Below are 23,280 nucleotides of genomic sequence, written 5' to 3'. Positions count from 1 at the left end.
TTTTTTTTTTTTTTTTTTGGTACGGGGGATTGAACTTGGGTCCTTGTGCTTGCAAGGCAGGCAGCAGAACCACTTAGCTAAATCTACGGCCCTAGGTTAATCTCTCAACTACATAGTGAGACTCTGTCTCAAAAAAAAAAAAAAAAAAAAAAAAAAAAAAAAAAAAAGGGATGAGGATGTGGCTTATAGGAAAAATAGGTAAGTGGACTGGGGATTTAGCTCAGTGGTGCTGCCACCTGCCTCTTAAGCACGAGGACCCAAGTTCGATCCCCAGAACCACCCCAAAAAGTATTTTTAAATCGCATTTATATTAATACTTTTATTTCAGGGCAGTGCTCAGGATTCTTCTTTGCCTTCCTCAATTCTTTATGCCTGTTTCCCTTGTCTCCTGGTAGAAACCTAGCTCCCAACAATATCAGTATCCCTATATATGTCCACTTGTACAATGTAAGCTAATTTCAGAAATGGTACACCCATCATACTTTTAACAACAAGTCTACTAGGTAAAATTCTATTTTCCTCACATATTTCCTTTTTAGACCACGAGTAAGTAGTTAAAATATTGTGCTTAACATTTATTTGGGTTTGTTTCATCTCCCTATGTGATTATGGTATTCATTTGGTGGAAAGTGCATTTTAATTTGTCTAGATCCTGCTTCATTGGGGATTTTGAATTTTCCCAGCTTATGAGCATGCTTATGTATTTACCAACAATGTATCATCAAATGTTGGGATGTTTTTGTTAATCTGAAAAATAAATGGTATGTCAGTGAAGTTTTTACCCCCTCCAGCTTTATTGACGTACACTTGATGCTGGGGGGATAGCTCAGTGGTAAAATAGGTATGCTTCACATGCTCAAGGTGCTGGTCTCAGTCCCCAGTACCAGACAAACCCAATAAAATATTTGATGATTTGACACACATCCATGAAACTAAGACCATAATCAGTTTCGTGTTCAGTGTAGTTTCCACTTAAATTTCCATTATGAACATTTTATATTTAAGAGCCATTTGTATTTTTCCTGTTAAACTGCTTGTTCTTATCTGTAACTTTATCAAACCCCTCATCCCACTTTGTCAGTACTGGGGACCAACCCCAAGACCTCTATAACTGAACCACATCCCAGCCCTTTTAAATTTTTATTTCTGAGACATGGCCTTGCTAAAGTTGTCTCGGGTTGGTCTCAAACTTAAGATCCTCTTCTCTAAGTCTCTGGAATAGCTGCAATTATAGGCATTTCAGGCTTCACTCTCCTCCCTTTCTAAATAGGGCCTGTTAGCCTTTCTCTTCTCTATCTTTAAGAAGCTTTAGTGTATATATATATACACACTGAGGATATAAATCTGTGTATATAAGTTGCAAATAATATTTTCAGTTTGCAATTTGTCATTTTCCTTTTGATATTTTTTTGATGTTCAAAAGTTTTGTATAAGCAAATTAATCTTTTTCTCTTAATAGTTTGCATTTTAATAGTTAAAGTGGGGCGGGGGATTTAGCTCAGCAGTTCAGTGGCCTGCCTTGCAAGCGCAAGGACCTGAGTTCATTCCCTGGTACCCCCCAAAAATTAGTTAAAGTGGTTTTCCTTACTGCCACAGTCTAGGGCAGTTCAACTTGCTTCTAGCACATGGTTGGGAGGGTTTAATTTTCCTATACTGTATTTGAATCTCAGATCCATTTACAGTTATCAAGGTGGAAGTAATGAACTCTGATTTTATGTTTTTCCACTTGGCTTTCCAGTTATATTCTACTATCTTTGTTTTGTTTTGTCTTTTGAGACAGTCTGGGCCAGCCTTGAGCTTGTATAGCCTAGGCTAGCCTTGAACTTGTGATCCTTCTGCCTTCGACACCCAAGTAGGGCAATTACAGGCCTGCACCACCATACCTGGCCTACCTCCACTTTTTTAAGGACTTTATCATGGTGAGATAACTGGATATCCACAGACAAAAGAGTGAAATTGGAACTTTATCTCATACCATATAAAAATTATCTCCAAATAAATAATAGAACTAAGTTTAATTGCTAGAACTATTAATGTCTTCAAGGAGAACAATAATCCTGTCCATGGATCATGTAATGATTTGTTAGGTGTGACACTAAAAGCACATATGTCAAAAGAGTATATAACTAAGCAGAATTCATAAAATATTAAGCTTTTGTATTTCAAAGGATACTATCAAAATGAGAAGAGCCCACAGAGTTGGTGATAGTTGTAACTTCTCTCAAGTTCTGTGGAATGACTTGCTTTTTTCCCTGCTGCTAGATTAGTTTTTAGATTTCTGCAGTCTTTCTAATCAATGGCCACTTGTTTATCTGTTTGAAATTTTTCTCCCTCCTCCCTTTTTTTGTTTATTATGAGTAAATGTGGTTTTGTGTCCTTATATTATCACTTTAGGATTGCTTCTTGGTCTTTTGGCTAAGATCAAGTGTAGTATCACTTTAGTATAGTTTTAGGAGAAAGTAGAAGAAGAACTTGTGTGTTTAGTGTTTATTCACTTATAAATGTCTTCTCTTTCGGAAAGTGTACGGTCATTATCTCCTCTGATACTGTTGCCCTTTTGTGATCTCCATCCTTCTGGAATTCCTTATGTTGCAGCTTTGCACCCATATCAGTCTCATGTTCTATATTTATTATTATGTCTTTATTACCTTCTTCATGATTTCTCCTGTATTTATTAGTTCAGGGGTTTTATTTATTTGTCTTCCAGTCTGCTGAGTCTCCTGAATGTTTAATTTACTGACTCATTTAATTTCTTATTTTTCAGAATCTAGTATTTTAGTGTTATAACCTCATTTCCCATTTCACTGTTTATATACCATCTTTGTATCTTTTAGCACACTTAATATACTTATTTTATGTTCCTTTTATCATTGTTACTGTTTTTACTTCCTTGGTTGTAAATGATGTTGCTTAGTTTGTTAGTTGTTTATTTTAGCATCAAATTTATGTGCTTTATAATTTTAGTTCAACTTAATCTTGTTTTTTAAAAGCTTTTTTATGCTTCTTGCATGCCATGCTCTTCTTCCCTATAAGGCAGTTTTAAATTTTCTTCTTAAATATTGTTTTTATCCATACAAAATCTACTTGCCTTCTCCCTTTCTAGCCCATCCTTTAGAAACATAAGAACCATCTTATTTTTTGTATTTGAAACATACTTTAGGTTCGAAAAAGTCTTGTTCTGAGTTTATGTCTCCTTCACCCAGTCTTAAAGGAGTGGAAGCTGTCCTCTCTTCTCTGCCTTGCTTGTAGCTGGCTAGCTGGCTGGCTGGCTTCCTTCCTTCCTTCCTTCCTTCCTTCCTTCCTTTTTTCCCCTGCAGTCCTAGGCATCAAACCCATGGCCCCTTGCATCACAGGCAAGTGCTCACAGCCTTTGTTCTTTTAATTTTCACTATTTCTAAAATTTTCTCCAAAAGTCTCATGTAATGAGGTGGAGTTTTCAGGAGGTGAGTGGATCATGAAGGCTCTGACTTCATCAGACTAAGCCATTGATAAGATTGTAATTTGATGGAATTATGGGAGGTATGGTGGTACCTCAGTTTGTTACAGAAGGAATCAGTGACACACAGAGAGGGAGCTGAATGGAAGTAAAATAACAAATTCACTCATTGACGAGGGTCAATCACACATAAGCAGTGCCTGGATTGATGCACTGGGTTACAACTTCTCCTTTTGTAGGGTTTTACAACCTTGACTTCATTTGGGTGGTTACATTTCAAATCACGGTCACAGGATAATCAACTTTCAACACAGATATTCTTTGTAGCTAGGGGAGTTTACGTTTAAGATTCGCCTAGTTATCTATCCTAGCCTGTAGGAAGTAACGTTCAGAGTGAGGGGAGCAAATGTTAGCAATGGGTTCTTTCATCTTGAAACTTTTGCGATCGTGTGGCTCCAGTCACTTTGGAGCTCAAGGTCTTGCTGTGCCCTGTTATCTCAGAGTAAGACCAAATGCCTCATTCAGCAATTAGTGCCTTCAGTGTCTATTAGTTCTGAGCTGAACAAAGCAAACTGCTGTTAGAGACAGCAGAAGCCATTTTACATTGTAACACTTTATAGGCTTTTGCTATTTATAAAAGTTTTCCCTATCAAGTTCATGAACTTAATTCATTCCACAATTCTAAAAAAGATGGCCATGATCATGTGTGTCACCTGATACAGAGTTTTCAAACAAAAACAAAATTTTGCCAAATGTTTCTGTTTGTGAACCAAATTGTTCTCAAAAAATGTTCATGAACTTAGGCATTGCTTTAATGGAGACAGGAGATTGGGCCTTGTTGAAAGGAGTAGATAATAGGGTGTGACCTTTGGGACCCTATCTTGTCCCTAGCTCTTTCCTCTTTGGTTTTTTCCCTTTCTCTCTGCTGCTTGGCTCCCATGAAATAAGCAGCATGCACTTTTGCTGTATTTCTGCCTTGCCACAGGCCTAAAAACAACAGCCAAGTCAAATGTTCAGCCAATTTCTGAGAAGACCATGAGCCAAAATAAACCTTTCCTCCTTTTTCTCAGGCTTTTGGTCTCATCAAAAAACCTGACTAATCTACTCCTCTTAATCTGTGGTGCTTGCTTTGAGAATTAGAGGAGGAGGGGGAGAAAAGGGAGCAAAGATTGACTTGAATGAAGCTGCTGTAATCCAGCGATGTGTTACAACGTGTAGGCGTCCTATTTGTCTTGGTTTGGTTTTGTTTTTTGGTACTGGGGATTGAACTTAGGACCTTGCACTTGCGGGGCAGGAACGGCACCACTGAGCTAAATCCTTGGCCCTTCTTTCCAAGTTTTCACTTTGGAAAACTTCAAATCTACAGAAAAGTTGAAGGCATGATAGATTAGTATCTAATATGTCCTTTCCTAGATTTGCCAACTGTTAATATTTTACCCTATTTGCTGACATTTTCTTGGCTGAACTGAAAATCCTAATACAGACATTATATTACTTCATCCCTAAATATTTTTCTATGGACCTCCAGAAATCAAACATCATTCTTACACATATTAATTACACAAAGTTTATCATTGTTATATTTAGCACATTTTTAGTCCATATGCAGATTTTCGCAGATGTTTCCTTTTCTTCCTCACTGGGTTCAATCAAAATTTCAATTACTTGTTTCTTGTATCTTTAATCAGGAATAATCTTCCACCCTTTTTTGCTTTTTGTAACATTGGGTTGTTCCATTTAATTTCCAGAGACTTAGGAAAGAAATGTCTGCCTCCCAATTGAGAAGGCACCAAAAAGCCACAGAATGACAAGTCCAACTTGGCAAGTAAATGAGTTTATTAGGGATTACCTACAGAGCAGTGGACAGCTTGCAGACTGTAGCACTATTAAAGTCATCAACCCCCTCCCCTTTGTTAAGCTAGTGGCTTTATAGGGCTCTGAGGTGAACAGCGGAAGCAGAAGCAAAAGAGTCCCTAGGAAAAATTATATGTACGCTGTTCCCATCATGTCCTTACCGAGAATGCTGCTGGTCTGAGCAAGCACTATCAAGCCACAGTGGTGGATGACCTTGTGCTGCAGCCTGGCACTCAGTCTCAAAACTTGGCAAGGGGTCACTGCACAGCTGAACAGTGACCAATTAGAAGATGGAATTACTGGGCTTCAGCTAGGATTTGGATTGTTCTTCCTACAGGCATTTAAAAAAGAACCTTTGTCAGTTTTTCTGCAGGATGTTTCTCAGCTTAGATTTGCATGATTCTTTCATAATTAAAGCTAAACATTTTTACTATTTTTGTTAAGGTGATGTGCATCATATTTCTCTTTAAAAGTACTTTCTCCCTTTCTCTCTTTGTTTCTTCCTTTGACAATCTGTGGATTGTCATTTTGAGACTGTTTTTTCTATTTCCTGATCTCTTTTACTTTGTGGCTCTAGTAGCATCCATTGATAATTTAAATTATTATTAATTATAATTATATTATTAATTTGACATTTGTAATGTGATAGTCTAATTCTGCCATTCCTTCTATAAAAGTGATTTTTTTTTTCTGTAAGTAAAAGCTTTTCTTTCTCATTGTCTTTAAAGGAAATACTTTGTTATCAACATAGATTCATGGATTTTCAACACGTTATCATTCACTCTTGGTGTTTTTTTTTTTTTTGTACTGAGGATCAAACTTGGGTCCTTGTGCTTACAAGGCAGGCGGTGGGATCACTGAGCTAAATCCCTGACCCCATTTACTCTTATTATTCATTATGATGCACATGTTTTTCCCAATGTGGCCTCTGGGAATATGTGCAGTCTCACCCTGCTAATGTGAGAATACAGCTTGTCCAACTGCTGGTCTTTTTTTCCCTTGTTATGGTTGGCTCCAGGCAGCTCACTGTTTTGGACTTCTCAGTGCTGAAAGGAGGCACTTCCTTATGTGAGAAATGTATTTAAATATGCTCCCAAATCTGTAGGTTCACACTTCAGATTTTCATAAGAACTCTCCTGTGCCACACCAGTAGTTTCTGCTGCTTGGCAGTTTTTGGAAACACAGTGCAATGCCATTCTCCTTCACTGTCTTTTAGAGCCTCCATTTGCTTGATGTGATTTTGTAAGACCATACTCTTCTCGTAGAGGGGAGGAGAAGTGTCAAAGTGCTCCCTAGCCCTTTGTATTTCTTTCCTGGCCTGGTTGGTGTAGTCCTCTCAGTTTTTCTTTTAATAAGTTCTACTCAGATATTTAGAATATAGGATGTATGAGTTTGTTAGGATGGTGTTATACCATAGATTGTGTGACTGACAGAAAATTTGTCTCACATTTTGAAAGGATAGAAGTCTGCAATCAAAATATTGGCAGAGTTGCTTCCTCTGAGTCCTGTAACAAAGAAGGCGTTCCATTCCCCTTGCCTAGATTCTGGTGTTTTGCTGGCAGTCTCTGGTGTTACCTGGTTTGTAAATGAATCACCTCAACCTTTCCCTTCATCTTCACATGGCATTCTTCCCGTGTGTGAATTTCCTCTTTTAATCAAGACTTCAGTCATAGTTGGTTTAGTTGCCCTACCCTACTGTAGAATGACCTCATCAAAATAAATTTATATCTTCATTGATCCTATGGCCATATACAGTCACATTTTGAGGAACTGGAAATTAGGGATTCAACTTTTGAATTTAGGGAAGGAGAGCATTCAACTCATACACTATTATTACATTTAAAGCTTTGGTAAAAATTGTGACAGTTCAGTTTTTTACATGTAAATTCCCCTTTAGTTTCTGATTTAAAAAGTTTTGAACTCACTTTTTAGTATTATATATAGTTTAAGCAAATATGTTCTGCCATGTGACCATATTAGTACCATAAGAGATGAACTGTGTTATTGCTTGTGTTTAGATGTGGCTCAAAGCCTTACGCAGTCATAGGTGGGGCTTTTTTAGAGGTGGCTGGATTTAAAGTGTGATGCTGGGATGTAGGATGTGTGATAACTAAATCATTCCACTGATTGGTTTGGCACTGCCCTAGTTCCAGTAGCCTAGTTAACAATATAAAGGGGACAAAAAGACGCTATAAAGCCCTCCCTTGTGGCTTTGCTACCTTCTGCCCGCCATGAACTTCATTCTCAGTGATGCCGTGCTGCCTTGGAGTAAATTGACTGTGGACTGAAACCTATACAAACCGTGAGCTAAATAAACCTTTTCCCCTTTAACTTTGGGTATTGTTAATTTTCTCTCAGCAATGAGAAAAGTAAGATGAACTCCCACCTGTTCTCACATTCTTTTGTCCAAAATATTGGTATTCCTACTGTTAATGTTGAAAAAGTAAAAAATACAGAGAACATGCTGAACTGTAATACACAGCTTCGACAGATTCCAGCAGTTGTCCATTTTGTTTCCTCTCCATGAGCCAGTTTTACAGTGTTAGAGGTGGAATGTGTCTAGAGTGCCATTACTCTGATGGTTTATAGTGTTTTAGCCAAACTCTTGTGAGTTAATTCTGTGTGGAAAATTCGAATAACAGCTCATGGGAGGAGGCAAACCCCACCACTTTTCCCTACCTCTGCTTAAGATACAGTTGTTCACAGAATTCCTTTGGCTCTGCAGAACATGTTTGAATACCAAGATAAAGTCACTTTGTCCATAGTTATACAAATAGATATTTGCAGAGAGACAGGACTGGGGCACAGATCTCTTGACTTTCACAAAAATTGTCTTTCTTCTTCTTGCAATTTTAAGTTTTCTCCCCAAATTAACAGGCACATTAAGTCTTTCTCCTCTGGAACCTTCTAAGCAGTGATTACTTTGCTATGACAATATTAGATTTTTTTTTTTTTAAACAGGATCTCACTATGTAGTTCAGACTGCCCTGGAACTCACTGTGTAGCCCAGGCTGGTCTCAAACTCACAGCGATCCTCCTGCCTCAGCCTTCTGAGTGCTGGGATTACAGGCAGTATTAGATTTTTAAACAATGAAATGTTTACCACCTTTGACTTTCTCATAACAGATGAATTGTATTGAATCTTTTTCTTTAAAAAAACCATGTCATGGTAGAGATAGTGCTTAGTTGTAGAGCCCTACCTATCACATGTAAGGCTTTGGGTTCAGTCCCAAGCACAGAAAGAAAAAAAGTGGTAAACCAAATAAAATACATTGGGTATTAGGTTTCTAAATTCAGAGCTTTTTTTTTAAACTTTGTGGAAATATATTTTTTACTTAACACAAAATTCACATGTAAGTGTACAATTCCATGAACTTAAATAGAATGTGCACTCACCACAATAGTTTTAGAACATTTTCATCATTTCAAAATATTTCCTCATGCTAGTGTACATTTGTCATGTTACTACATTCTCCACCACTTCAGGCAATTAGTAATCTACTTTCTGTCTTTATACACTTATCTTTTATAGACATTTCAAATAAATGGATACATATACCATATGGGATTTGGTGTCTGGTTTCTTTGACTTTGCATAATATTTTTGAGTTTCATCTGTGAGTGCTAGATTGTTTTACTTTCTGAATAGTAGTCCATTGTATGTATGGATATACAACAATTTTATTTACAAGTTAGAAATTTAGATTATTTCCATCTTTTGTCTATTATGAATAATGTTACAAACAGTATTGCACATATTTATAGATAAACACTCATTTTTCTTGGGTAGACTTACAGGAGGAAAGTTGCTGACTTGTATAGTAAATTTATATTTAGTTTTTCAAGAAATGGGCAAATTTTCTAGAGTGGAAATGCATGAAATCCAGTGTCTCTACTTCCTCTCCACCACCTGTTGTTGTATTGTTATTGTAGTGCATGTATGCTACTATCTCATGATTTTTATTCATATTTTCCTGAGTGCACATAATGCTGATCATATTTTATGTGTTTAGAAGCTATTTGAAGATTGTCTGTGAAGAAATGTTTGTTCAGACCTTTTGTGTTTCTTTAAATGGGTTGCCTTTTTTTTTCTTGTTTTAAGTGTTTTTAAGTATTTTAAGACCCCAGCTTACGAAGAGGTCAATTTCAGGAGAATTGTTTATAAGTTGGATTCATTCCTAAGTCAAAAGTGAGTCTTATACAGTACACCTGTGACATTTCACAACTCAAATGTTCATAAAGTCAGGAACCTACTGTACTAGTCCTTTCTCAGATACGTGATTTGCACAAATTTTCTGCCAATCCGTGGCTTCCCAAGTATTCTAGCTCTCTTTCCCATTTTTGTTTAATTATTGTATATAATGTGAAGTACAGTCTAAGTTCATATTTTTACATGTGTATTTCTGAGTGGCCCAGTATACTTTGTTGAAAAGACTCTTTTTTTCTTTTGCATTGATTTATCTTGACAAAAATAAGCTATAGATACAAGAAACTCTGATCAGTTTTCTCCTATTGATTTACATGCCTGTCTTTGTGCCAGTACAACACTGTCTTAAATAGAATGGCTTTGTAGCAAGTTTTCAAATTGAATAGTGTACATCCTCAAATTTTATTCTTTTTTGAAATTGTTTTGGCTATTATAACTCCTTGGAGTTTCTTATACATTTTAGGATTAGCTTATTATTTCTATAAAACATTCTGCTAGGATTTTTTTATGTAGAATACATTGAATGTACAGATTAGGAAGAATTTTATGTGTTGAGTTTATATCTCACAACCCCGATTAATTTGTGTATTACTTTCTAAGAGTGTTTTGTGGATTCTCACTGGATTTTCTATGTACAGAATTCTCTCCATTTGCGACTTCCATATCAGTCTGGATTAATTGATTTGCATTTCTTTTCACTGAGTGAAGGTTTCTTAGGTGAGAGTAGAAATATTTGTAGTTAGGGCTTTGAGGCTCAGTGGTGCTTACAGACATCCAGGCAGCACTTAATAGAACTTCAGGCTTTGTACCACAGCAGTCACTCCCCATTCTCTCTGACCCTTCTCCAGTCCCTGACACCCACAAACCTACCTTCTGCCTCTATGAATTTAGATTTTGGAACATTTCATATAAACTTTACAGTATGTGGTATTTTGTGACAGTTTTTTTTCTTAGCATTGTGTTTTCAGGAATCATTATAAATATTTTGGTATATATCAGTACTTCATTCCTTTTTATTCCAAATAATATTTCACTCTACGATTAAAACACATTTTATTCATCAGTTGATAGGCTTTGGGTTGTTTCCCTTTTTTATTGTTATGAACAGTATCAGTATGAACATTGATACATGTATGCATTTTTGGATACTTTTTTTTGTGGGCGGGTACCAGAGATCGAACTTGCGTCCTTACACTTGTGAGGCAGGCGGTGGAACCACTGAGCCATATCCACAGCTCTTAAAATTTTTGGATACTTTTGTTTTGTTTTTTTGTTTGTTTGTTTTTTGCATGTATGCATTTTTGTGTAGATGTGTTTTCATTTATTTTGGCTGTATACCTACATGCACCTTTGTTTATGAAAGGTTTTTTGTTTGTTTTTGGCTAGGTATAAAATTTCAGTTGGTGTTTTTTTTCTTTTCTGTTTTTCTTTTAGTGCTTTCACTGTCCTCTTAGTTTGCATTGTTTCTAATGACTCATCCTCATTTTTGTTCCTTTGAACATGCAGCATCTTTGGATTCTTTGTGGTTTGGTTTGGTTTGGTGTTTGTTTTGTTGTTGTTTTTGTTTTTGTTTTTGGTACCAGGGATCAAACTAAGGACCACGTGCTTGTTTTTATTTTGGTGGTACTGGAAATTGAACCCAGGGCCTTCACCCTGAACTATATCCCCAGTCCTTCATTTTTGTGAGACAAGGTCTTATTAGGCTGGGCTCAAGCTTGCATTCCTTCTGCCTCAGCCTCCCAGAATTCTGGGATTACAAGTGTGTGCTGGCTAGATGTCAAGAGTACAGAGCAAATAATACTGAAAGCAGCAGAAGAAAAACAGCAAATGATGTATAAATGCAGACTTACCCAGATCATACCAGATTTCTCAGCAGCCAGGAGTGCATGAAATAATGTATTTTGTGTTCTGAAAGTAAATAACTTTCAATCTAGATTACTGCATCCTGCAAAGCTATTTTTAGAATTGGAAGAGAAATAAAGACCTTCCAAGATGAATATAAACTACTCTAGCACTTCAGAAGACACTTAAAGGAACATGACAGACAGATGAAGAATAGATTTAACAAAAGACACAAATTGGCAGTTTTTAAAAACGAGACTTAACTATATGTTGAAGAAAATCACCTCACCTGTAAAGTCACAGACTTAAAGCAAAATGATGAAAAATTATATTCTGTGTAGATGGAATCTGAAAACAAGCAGATGTAGCCATATTCATGTTCCACAAAGCCCACTTCAAGTCAAAATTAAAAGAGAAAGAAGGTCACTACATATTCCTAAAGGGCATGCTTCACCAAGAAGATACAACAGTTGTAAATATATATGCAGTAAAAGTTGGTGCACCAAATTTCTCAAACAATTGACATAAAGAGATCCCAAAATGTTGCAGTGAATGACTTCAGTACCCCATTCTCACAATAGTTGTTATCTAGACCAAAAAATAAACAACATACATAAATTACACAGTAGACCAAGTGAACTTAACAGATATCTACAGAGTATTCCATCCAACAACAGCCAAATACACTTCTTTTCAGCAACTCACAGAACTTTCTCCAAAATAGACCATATCTTAAGTCAAAAAGTAATCCTTAATACAAAAAAAAGAAAGAATTTCATGCATCCTATCATCATCACAAAGGAATGAAACTAGAAATTGACAAGAGAAACCACAGAAACTACACAAATGTGGAGATTGGATAATACACTTAGAAACAGTGAGTCATTGAAGAAATTGGGAAGAGGTGGGAAAAAAGAATTCTTAGAATCAAATGATAATAGAAACACACCAGCATCTGTTTCTAGGAGGGTAATTTATATTATACATGCCTACATTTAAAAATCTGAGAGATCACAACCTAATGATGCATCTCAAGGTCTTAGGAAAACAACAAACCAAGCTCAAAACCAGTGAAAGGAGAAAAAAATAAAGATTAGAGCTGAAATTAATGAAATAAGGACTAAAAGAACAATACACAATGATTAATGAAACATAATTTGAAAAGATGATAAACCTTTGGTAAAACCTAAAGTAAGAGAAGACCATAATAAATAAGAGATAAGACAACATTACAGCATACTCCTGAAATACAGAGAATGATTAGGAAATGTGCTGAAAACATTCTAATTAAAAATCTCAAAGATATGGACGAATTTGTAAACATATACAAATGACCAAAATTATATCAAAATAAAAAAAATCTTAGATCAGTAATAAGTAGTGAGATTAAAGCAGTAGTAATTTTTTTTCCAGGACCAGGCAGATTCACTGCAGAATTTTCTATGCCTTTAAAGAATTAACATCAATGTTCCTCAAACTATTTCATGAAATACAAAGGGAAGTAATGCTTCCAAATTCATTGAAGACAGCTAGTATCAGTCTGATAGCAGAACTGAATAGACTCAACAGCAAAACCAGTATCTATGATGAACATAGATACAAAAATCCTCAATAAGATTCTTGCAAACAGAATCCAACAGTACATTAAAAAGATTATACACTGTGATCAAGTTGATTTCACCTCCAGGATACAAGGATTATTCAACTACATAAGTCAACAATTATATACTACATATAAACAGGATTGAGGATAAAAATTATAAGATCATCTCAATATCTGCAAAAAGAGCCCCCAGTAAAATTCATACCTTTGTGATTAAAAACCCTGAAGAAGTAGAAGTACTTATAAAAGTATCAGTCCTCCAAGTGTTTATGTGGTCTCCCACCTAAGGAATGCTTCTCCAGAAAGGCATCTTTTGTTTTGTATGAAATAATTATTGCATTTTATATCTTTCATGAAATGTGCCATTCTACCAGGTAGGAAAAAATACTGTACTGAGTTACTTTTAGGAGAAGATACCAGGTGAGCAAAGTGAAGGAAGCAATGTTTACTGAGCATCTAATATATGCTATACATTGTGCTATTAGATGTGACCTATTATTCATAGTAATCTAAAACATTTTCCTTGATTAACAGAAGGGGAAACTGAGTCTTACAAAAAATAACTTGCCCAAAATCACACAGCCACAAAAAAGATACATTTTACAGAATAAAATACATTTCTTACAACTATATTATAGTTCATTCTTAGGCAAACATAATTATCCCCATTTTGCATATATTGCAAGCAAAAATGATCGATTTGTGGGAAATTGTTTTGCTGTTTATAAACTGAAAATTATGTAAGTCATCTCACCATCAAAAATCATATTTAGTGCCAGGTGTGGTGGCACATGCCTATAATCCCAACTCTTGGGAGGCTGAGGCAGGAGGATCACTATGACTTTGAGGCCAGCCTGGATGACATAAAAAAAATTTCAAATCATTGTTAAATGATATTTTAGTGCCTGCAGTTTTTTGTTGCTTTTGTGTGGAGCATCATTTTTTTTTAAGTTTTTTGAGACAGTTTAAAGCAGGATCTTTCTGTGTAATCCAGGGTGGCCTTGAACTCATGGCAATCCTCCTGTCTCAGCCTCCCAAGTGCTGGGATTACAGGCATGTGCCACCATGCCTGGCTACTCATTATTAACTGTTAGCATTTTTGTGGCCATTCCTATCTCAATTAACACTTGATTTAATGGAAATTTTGTGAAGCATAGTCTGCAGGAGGTCTTGACTTGATCTTGACAGCTGTGTTGCCAGTACTCTTCGAGCAGGCTGCATGGACAGGAAGTGCTCATTTAAAGACCTCAAGATAGTCTGCAGGAGGTCTTGACTTGATCTTGACAGCTGTGTTGCCAGTACTCTTCGAGCAGGCTGCATGGACAGGAAGTGCTCATTTAAAGACAGCTCAAGAGCCAGGCGTTGGGGCACACACCTGTAATCCCAGCACTCAGGAGGCTGAGGCAGGAGGATCGCTGTGAGTTCGAGACCAGCCTGGGCTACATACTGAGTACCAGGTCAGTCTCAACTTCATAGTGAGAGCCTGTCTCAGAAACCAAAAAATAAAATAGAAACAGTTCTGTTGGTGGACATGAGAGAGTGGGGCCAGTGATTCTTCAGAAAATGGAGTCACAAGTAATTCAGGCCAAAATCAGGATTTGGAGAGTAATGATGTTCCAGAAGATGATGAGACTGTATTTGAATAAATGTTGACTGTTGCACATGAAAAATTAAGACATTCCCTGAAAATAACCCCATTTTGTCTTTTGGATCAAAAATTAAGGCTCAGTCTTATTATCAGGGAAATATTGTAGCCATTATGAAAATCAGTATAAAGTTTCCTCACGAAATTGAAACTATAGCTACCATTTGATACCACTCCTAGGTATATTCCCGAAATAATCGTAAAGTCAGCATACTATAGAAATGTACTCCACATCCATTTTTATTGTACTGCAATTCACAGTAGCTAAGCTTTGGAAACTGCCTAGGTGCCCATCAACAGGTGAATCGATTTTTTAAAATACCGTGTACATATACAATGGAGTATTATTCAGCTACAAAGAAGAATAAAATCATTTCTTTTGCAGGAACATGTGTGGAACTGGAGACAGTCATGTTCAGTGAAGTAAGCCATACTAAGAAAGTCAGGCATTGCATGTCTTCTCTGGTGACCTGGGAGTTTATGAGGAAATCCTACCGTCTTAGAAGCAGTTTGATACAGGAGGGAGGAGAGGAAGGGGAGCGATGGGATTGGAGTATAAGGCATATGTTGTGCCAAAGTGAGACCCACTAGTCTGCCAGCTGTGGGCACTATTTCAAAAGACAGACTTTTTTAATATGTGAGATTATGGTATTTAAAATGCATAGTTGAGTGATAAAACTAAGGAAATGTGACGAAGGCATTATTATGAAATCTAGAGTGAGTGGTATGATAGTCTGTGTTAGGCTGGGCCCTTAAAATAACCATACTTCCAGGTTCTCATGCTTATGTGTGCCCCCACCTCTGGAATTCTGGCTCATCATGGGACTGGCTTTAACAAACTTCGTGTCATTTGGGCTGTTTATATCATTGCAAGCTCCCAAAGGTTTGCCACTACTGTAGAGCATAGTGCCATGCCTCTCCAGACCTAAGCTGTAAGAGGTCCTAACAGATTTGAGTAGCTTTGACATTCTTTCAGGCTCTCATGCTTTGTAGATACCGTATAGAAAAGCCACCTGGAGGGAGAGAAAGCCTTGGTTAAGACACCAGCTGACCTACCAACTAAATGTAGCCACAAGAATGACTACCAGCAAAAATAAGTAGAAACACCCAGGTGAGCCCAGTTCAGAAAGCAGACTTGTGAGCAGATAACTGCATTTTAAAAGCCAATATTTTCAAGTAGTTTGTTAGGCAGCAATAGTCGGGTAGTTATGTGGTACTGGGCATTGAGCTGAGGGCTTTTATACTGAGCTATAACCCCAACCCTTTTCTTTTTAATTTTTGAGACAGAGTTACTGCATTGCCAATTTGGGTTTGAATTTGCAATCTTCCTGCCTCATCTTGCACAGTGCTGGGATTACAGGCATGTGCCACTGTACCTAGCTGCTGTTTTAGGTTAGTTTTGGGGGGCGTTTTGTTTTTGTTTCGGTTTTTTTTTCCCTTTTTGAAGCACTGGGGATGGAACCCAGAAGTACATTGCCACTGAGCTATACCACTGAGCTACATCCCCAACCTTTCTTCATTTTTATTTTGAGACAGTCTTGCTAAGTGGCCTACCCACCTGAGGCTCAAATTTATATTCCTCCTGCCTTAGCCTCCCTCAGAGCTGAGATTACAGGTGTATGCTATTGTGCCTGGCATTCTCTTTCTTGAGTTAGGTCATGGCTTTATGAATACAGTAAATCCTTGACTTATGAACAAGTTCCTTTGCAGAGAGCATTCATAATAAGTCAGCTTCATTTATAATCCAACAGTGAGTTTTATACAGTACACCAATGAAAATTCCCAACTTGAATGTTCGTAAATCAGGGACTTGCTGTATTTGCCTTATAGTGATCTGCTAAGTTATACATCTGTTTTGTGTGCTTTTCTGAACCAATGTTTTATTTGCAAATGAAAATCATTTTAAAAATGGTACAGTGGTGCATACCTGTAATCCCAGCACTCTGGAAGGCTGAGGCAGGAGGAACTCGAGTTCAAGCCCAATGGGGCAACGTGTGAGACCCAGCCTCAAAATAAAAAAGTAAAGTGCTGAGGATGTAGCTCAATGCAAAGGGCCCTGACTCTATCCCTAATACCAACAGACAAAGTATAAAGAATTAGCTTTTTAAAAGAAAATTTATTTTTATCATTAGTTTGAAGTGGTTTGATTACAGTGTGCTTTGATGATATTTATATTTCAACTGTTTGGTGTTGTTGAGATTCTTAAATCTGTAGGTTTAGTTTTCATCAAATTATAAGATTTTTTTCTGTCAATGTTTCCTCAAATGCCTGTTCTGCCCCTCACTTTGGGATTCCTATTATCCATATAGGAAGCTACTTGAAGTCCCATGACTGATACTCTTTTTGAATTTTTTAGATTCTTTTTCTCTACTCTATGTTTCTTTTGGTTAGTTCTGCTGCTATGACTTTGAGTTCACTATATTTTTCTAATATGTAATCTGTCCTATTCAATATATTTCATTTCAGGTGTTAATTTGGGTCTTTGCTTACATTTTACAAAGTGGAAAATAGTTGTAACTTTTTAAATACCTTTCTCTGCTAATTCTAACATCTGGATCAATTTCATTTGATTTTCAAATGATTGCTTATTCTATACATTATGGGATGTCTCTTCCTTTTTGCATTCTGATCATCTTTGAATGGAGTTGAGCATTTCAAATTTTATTTTGGGGGTGCTGGGTATTTTGGTATTTCTCTAAATCTTGAATTTTTTAAAGTAGTTGTTCAGTCACTTGGAAACAAATTGATCCTTTCAAGTCTCACTTTTATGATTTGTCAACTGGTCTGTTATAACGCCAGTCTGGGTTAATTGTTCTCCAGGCAAACATTCCTGAATCCTCAGAGCTGTGTGAATTACATGTTTGCATAGTGTGTAAGTGGGAGCAGGCACCCTGATCCATGCACGTAGTTCTTTCCCAGGCCTTGGGATACTGTTTCTTCACCACATGTCGGTGCCGGTACTCTGCAGAATACTTGAGGGGGACTCTCTGGTACTCCCAGGACTCTGCTGTTGTTTGGTCCTCTAGCATTCTGTGTCCTGTGATCTCTAGCCGTCTTGGTCTCCCCAGAGTCTCAGCCCCATCTTCTCAACTAAGGAAGGACTTGGTGTTCTGCCTCATTTCTCTGCCTCTGCACCCCCTTTCTAAAGGCAGTTGTTAAAGCTCATTTTATTTCTTTTCTGAATCTCAGGATCATTCTCTTAGGTTCCCTTATGTCTGGTATCTCCAAAACAGTTCATTTACACCCCCCACCCCCAGCTTATTTGGGTTCCTTTTACTCCAACTTGGCTGAAACAAGCCTGCCCACAGGGTTGTTCCCATCCCACCCCTACCCCCACCCCAATACTGAGGATTGAACCCAGAGCCTTCACACTGAGCTGTATCCACAGCCCTATTTTTTATTTTGAGAAGAGGGTCTTTTGAGTCATAGAGTTGGCCAGACTGGGCTTGAACTGGTGGTTCTCCTGCCTCAGCCTCCCAAGTGCTGGGATTATAGGCATGTACCACCATGCTGGCGTTCCTGTAAAAAACTGTTAAAAGGCAGCAAGCTGGCATGGCCGGACAGGACGGCGGGCAGCTCTGAGGGCAGAGCCGCTTGCGGGGCGGGAGGCATGAGCTCCAGACAGCGCTGGTGGCCCCAGAGCGGGGACAACCTTTCGCGGGCTCCCAGAGCGCACTGCCCGCCAGTGGCCGGTGAGCATGGATGAGAAGTACCTGCCCGAGGTAGTAGGAGGAGGACTCACTGGACCCCTCCTTCATGCACACCCTGTGCCTGGTGAACCAAGAAATAGAAGTTTCAAAAAGAAGGCAAGGATGGAGAAAAGTACATTAATGTGGTGATTAATAAGGACATGAAGCTGGGACAGAAATTGTTAATTCCTGTAAAACAGTTTCCTGAGTTCCACTTTGTGGGGAAACTTTTGGGTCCACGTGGCAATTCTGTGAAGCGTTGACAAGAACAGGCCTTGGCAAAAATGTCCATCCTCGGAAAAAGTTCCATGAGAGACAAGGCTAAGGAAGAAGAGCTGAGGAAAAGTGGAGAAGCTTGTGCCTCAACGACAATCCCATGTCCTCACCGAAGTGTTGGCCCTACCCGCAGAAGTTTATGCCTGCATGAGACATGCTTTGGAAGAAATCAAGATTCTCGTCCCTAGCTATAATGGCGAGATCAGGCAAGCACAGCTGCAGGAATTAACACATTTGAATATGGGTCAGAAAATGCAGATGTTCCAGTAGTTCGAGGGAAACCCACCTTGTGTCCAAGAGGTGTGCCAACCCCAACAACAACCAGGGGAAGAGGAGCACTTACAGCCCGGCCAGTTGAAGTTCGGGTTCCACGAGGGACACTGACAACCAGGGAGTCTTTCTACCCAGGGGCCAGTGAGCCGGGGAAGAGGCCTTCTCACGCCCTGAGCAGGAGGAGTCCTCCTTACAGGGCGCAGACCTCCACCCGCCCCCAGCACGGGAGTCCTGTGGAGAATGTGACTGCGGTGGTGGCTGCGGCACTGCTTATCATGAACGGAGTTGGTATTCTGCGATAACAGCTGCAGCACCCCGGCCCAAAGTGGCACTGATGACTATGAGTATGAGACTCAGCAATTCCTATGGACAAGAGGAGTGGACTAACTCCGGGCACAGGCACCTTCAGTGAGGACAGTGAAGGGCGTCTACAGGAACCGGCCATATGGCAGATACTGATTGTACTGTCTGATGTTGTGCGATAGCCAATCTACTGTCCTGTACACTGTTCAAAGTAATTTTTTTCTATGAACAATCCCTTTTTAAATAAATCAAAATATTTAAAATATGAAAGGTTGTAACTTAAAACTACTCTGTCATAACATCAACCTGGTCAGGAAAAAAAAAAGACATGTAAAATTTTGTTATTTCCAGTATATGAAAAAATAGGTCATCAAATGGAAAAAAAAAAACTTTGATTAATTAGTGTTAAACAAAAAAAATAGGTTTACTAAATATTTTAATCCATTCTTTTACCATAAGTCTTACTTTCATTTTAAAGGTTTCCATAGAATTTAGTTATTTTATCTTTCGGCCATATGCTGAGTTTTTTTTCTTTCGCCAACATGCATAAAAAGGGAAGCCAATTACAAGCACAAATATTATTTTGTAACTGAAGTCTTGAAATGTTCTATAGTGTTAAGCAAATTCTCCTCTTGCTTGATACTAAATAAACTTTTGAAAGGAAAAAAAACCAAAAAAAATTGTTAATAAAACTCTTCCATGAATGTTTTTCAAACATTAATTTTAAAAATTTTTAAATTCTTTTCATTTTAAATTTCTTGGTCTAAGTAAGTTTTCTGTTACCCTTACAGCTTGCCTCTAAACACTGATTTACTGCATAAGCCAGAGTTACGGGAAACAACCGTCAGTGATGTAACTGAAGCATCAGTCACCACAGCAGTATCCCCAGCGCTGGATGACATTAACACAGCCACCGCAGCACCTGGGTTAGGGGATGCTGACGTGGAATGTGGAAGTGAGTACTTACGCTGTACTACACCGGTGGCTTTTTGTTTTACTTCCCTTAAAATGAGATACCTAAATTAGTTCCTCCAAGAATATTGTATGTAGTTAGTTGAATTTTTTAATTTAGTTCAAAATATTTATGCTTTCTTGCCTTCTTTTGGCCTAAAGAGAACATTGAAATATTTAAGGTAATATAATTAAGGCTGTTAAGCCATTAAACATATGTATCACTTATAAATCATTAGGCCTTTATGAGTTTTCATTCTTGGTTTTTAGTTCATATCTTGAGTACAAATTACAGTAAAAGTTTACTTAAGACAGGATTGAGTAAATATTTGAACATTACATTAGCTCTTGAAAAGTATTTTGTTAGTCATGAGGATTAATACTGTTGTCCCCAAAGAAGAGATAATACACAAGGAATGTTGCTTTCCTTAATTTTTTTCAGAGGCTAAAAAGAGAAAGTAAATTTTTTATTGAAAGTATCTATATATTTAAGAATTTGATTTGAGCACAAAACACGAACTGTTCTTAAACAGGAGTTTCTGTTGAATTTTAGTGTAATGTGTATTCTCAAAGCAGCTTGTATTTATGTGGTTCTTGCCAGTTTTGATTCTATCATAGGCTAAAATTAGACACGAGGTTTAAATAACTCACAGGAAATTGCCAGTCAGTGCTGTCATCTCTAAAGACTATAGAGTACAGCAATAGTATTTAGTAACTTAGAAATGAGAAGTGTTAGTACAAAATCTCACAGTTCCATTTAATAGGGCATGCTGAAGTGGTACTAGTGAATGGGATTAACAAATTTATTCTTTTGTTCCCTATGTAACTATAACAAATACACTGCTAAACAAATGTTCTGGTATGTCATGGTGGTTTTTATTAATGTCTGCTATGTTTAAACTATTAACCTAAGGTAAGGACATTTTCACTTATTAATGGCAGTTTTAGAGTAGGATAGTGCTGATTTTTAAAGGTAATAAGTTATTAGATTAAGAAATTCTCCTTTACTATTCCTTTTTACTTTCTCTGCAGTAATTTTGTTGTTGTTGCTTCAGTTTTGCCAGCCTTGCCCTGGTCTGTACCTCATTACAAATGCTTGCTCTTCATTACTTGAGAGATGTGAGACATAATAAACTGAAGCTATCAGAATTTAGATCCAGCTATTTTTAATGTGAAGTATTTCCAGGTTAAAATAAAAATAGTCTCCTTCGTGGAGATGGATTTCAGTTACATTTCATTTTATGTCCTTTGTATGAATTCAGGTATAGTTATCAGTATAAACTAAAGCGTTTGTAGCATAGCAAAACCAGAGATGGGACTTGGATAAGTGTGTAGCAAAGATTTTGAGACTAGTGTTGAATTATTCACTTTCTGCTTTGGTTTTAGAAGCTCTAGTACCAGAATCTTATCTCCCAAGACTGACATAATTATTCTAGGATGAGACCTGGAAATGAGTCTTTCCTGAAGGTTCTATTTCTAATCTGTAAGTAGGAAAGAATCCACTGGATTATTGATGCCACTTTTTAGGAGACCTCTTTGACCTGGAGAATGTGATTACATAATCTTCTCCTCCTTTCCGCCTGATCAGACAAATTATTAGGTATTCAACAATTTTTTTTGTTACGTGACAGTGTAAAATATTCAAATTCACACCAAATTAATCCTTGCAATGTAAGATTATATCAAGGTGATTAAGAGTTAACTTAAAGAGGAATTATTTTTATTGTATTATCTCAGAGGACTTTTTAAATAATGTATCTTACAGTACAGAAAACATTGGGAAGACAAAATGCTTGTCCTGCCTTATACCTGATGGTTCCAGTTTGTCCTATGTTGGATGAATGAATATATATATCCTTCCATCTCTTTGCTCCAGTTAAGTTTTAGGCAGTAGGTAGTCAGGGCCAGAAATGAAGATAGCCAAGTACTGAGGTCAGACATGAGCCTGAGGTGAGGTTACTGAAGAAAAGGACTACGTCATAAGTTTTTGCCCTTCAAGTCTCTTAAGCACATATATATGCTATTGAGAGTTCATATGCAGTTACTTTTTAGGAGCAGTGCAGACACATCACCGTACTTACTATTACATAAATCTTATATTAATGTAGAGTAACCTGATTATAAAAAGGAAATACATTTATGTTCATCTGGATTATTACTTTTAGTGTATATAATTGTCGAAAAACAAACCTTACCATCTGTATCCTTACAGACCTGTGACAGCCTTGCAAACTGATAGGTTTTCTCCCCCCATAACAACTCTTTTTCAGCATTGAAAGATGCATCCAAGAAGCTCAAACAACTTGAGATAGAGAGCAGTCCTTTGCCGTCCCCCCGATCCCACATCGATGTTAACATCAACAGCCAGGTATTCAGATCTCTCTGCTTTCTACCCGCTACATGTCTCTAGAGCTCCAAGTAATCTTTTCTTTCTAAAGATAATACTTTCTTTTGTTAGGAAATACATATCTGTCTGTGCTGAGCTTTTACAAACCTATTTTCTTATTTTAAAAGATGAAATTTATGAATATTTAAGAGGAAAGTTGTACAACAGCATTAAGAATTGTAAAGTCATCTAATGACTGTTTTAAAACACACAGTCAAAAGTACACTGCTGTTAAATCTTTTATTTTGTTTCAGCCCATCTGGTTGAAGAACTTTCTAAAAATCTTTTGAAATTATAGCAGCATTTGTTGGAAGAGAGCTGCTCTGTAGGGTAAACAAAGAAGGGAACAGAATTTCAGATGCTTCAGTTTCATCTTTCATTCCCTTCTCTCTGTCCTCTTTGAGTCTTATTAGTTTTTGTTCATTTGGCATGGAGTGAGAGATGCACACCAATTAAACCAGTTTATTTTTATAATTTTGAATACTTTTCTTTATATTTAATTTATAGGAATAACTAAAATAAGTTGAATGAGGTAGAAACTTTATAATTAATCATATCAGTTACTGGCCCTAAGTAGAATAGTGATTTTAAGCAATGATCTTGTGAAACACTCTTTTTTTTTTTTGTATATATAGACAACTGATAACAAGGCCAAGATGACTTCTATTTTCTTTTTAAAGAAGAAAGAGGAAGAATTGATTTGTTGTGTTCTGCCATCCTTGGATAGCTAATTTCTTTAGAGATCAATATAGAATAGAAAGTGACTCACTATCTTTGCGTTATCATTGCTGGTATTAAAAGTGTCCTTCTGGATC

At 37.2% G+C, this 23,280-nt stretch overlaps 1 protein-coding gene and 2 pseudogenes across 4 annotated transcripts in view; all 3 read left to right on the top strand.

Annotated features, from left to right (window-relative positions):
* Nucleotides 1–23,280, top strand: part of Epb41l5 (erythrocyte membrane protein band 4.1 like 5) — a 135,091-nt gene that overhangs the window by 64,166 nt on the left and 47,645 nt on the right. For all 4 annotated transcript variants that reach the window (XR_004514700.1, XM_033757132.1, XM_010632282.2 and 1 more), the window contains exons 16-17: nucleotides 19,920–20,083; nucleotides 22,350–22,447. Coding sequence is in view for 3 of the 4 variants with exons in the window: in XM_033757132.1 (XP_033613023.1) it covers nucleotides 19,920–20,083; nucleotides 22,350–22,447 (262 nt within the window). In the remaining variant the exon portion in view is untranslated. The remainder of the gene's footprint in view (nucleotides 1–19,919; nucleotides 20,084–22,349; nucleotides 22,448–23,280) is intronic.
* LOC117283702 lies at nucleotides 2,396–2,531 on the top strand (annotated as a pseudogene).
* On the top strand, nucleotides 17,989–19,386 carry LOC104867819 (annotated as a pseudogene).

The sequence above is a fragment of the Fukomys damarensis genome, unplaced genomic scaffold, assembly GCF_012274545.1.
Source record: "Fukomys damarensis isolate Sample0158 unplaced genomic scaffold, DMR_v1.0_HiC HiC_scaffold_29, whole genome shotgun sequence".
NCBI classification, from domain to species: Eukaryota; Metazoa; Chordata; class Mammalia; order Rodentia; family Bathyergidae; genus Fukomys; species Fukomys damarensis.
The sequence above is the reverse complement of the archived record's forward strand: the minus strand, read 5'-3'. Positions and strand labels throughout refer to the sequence as shown.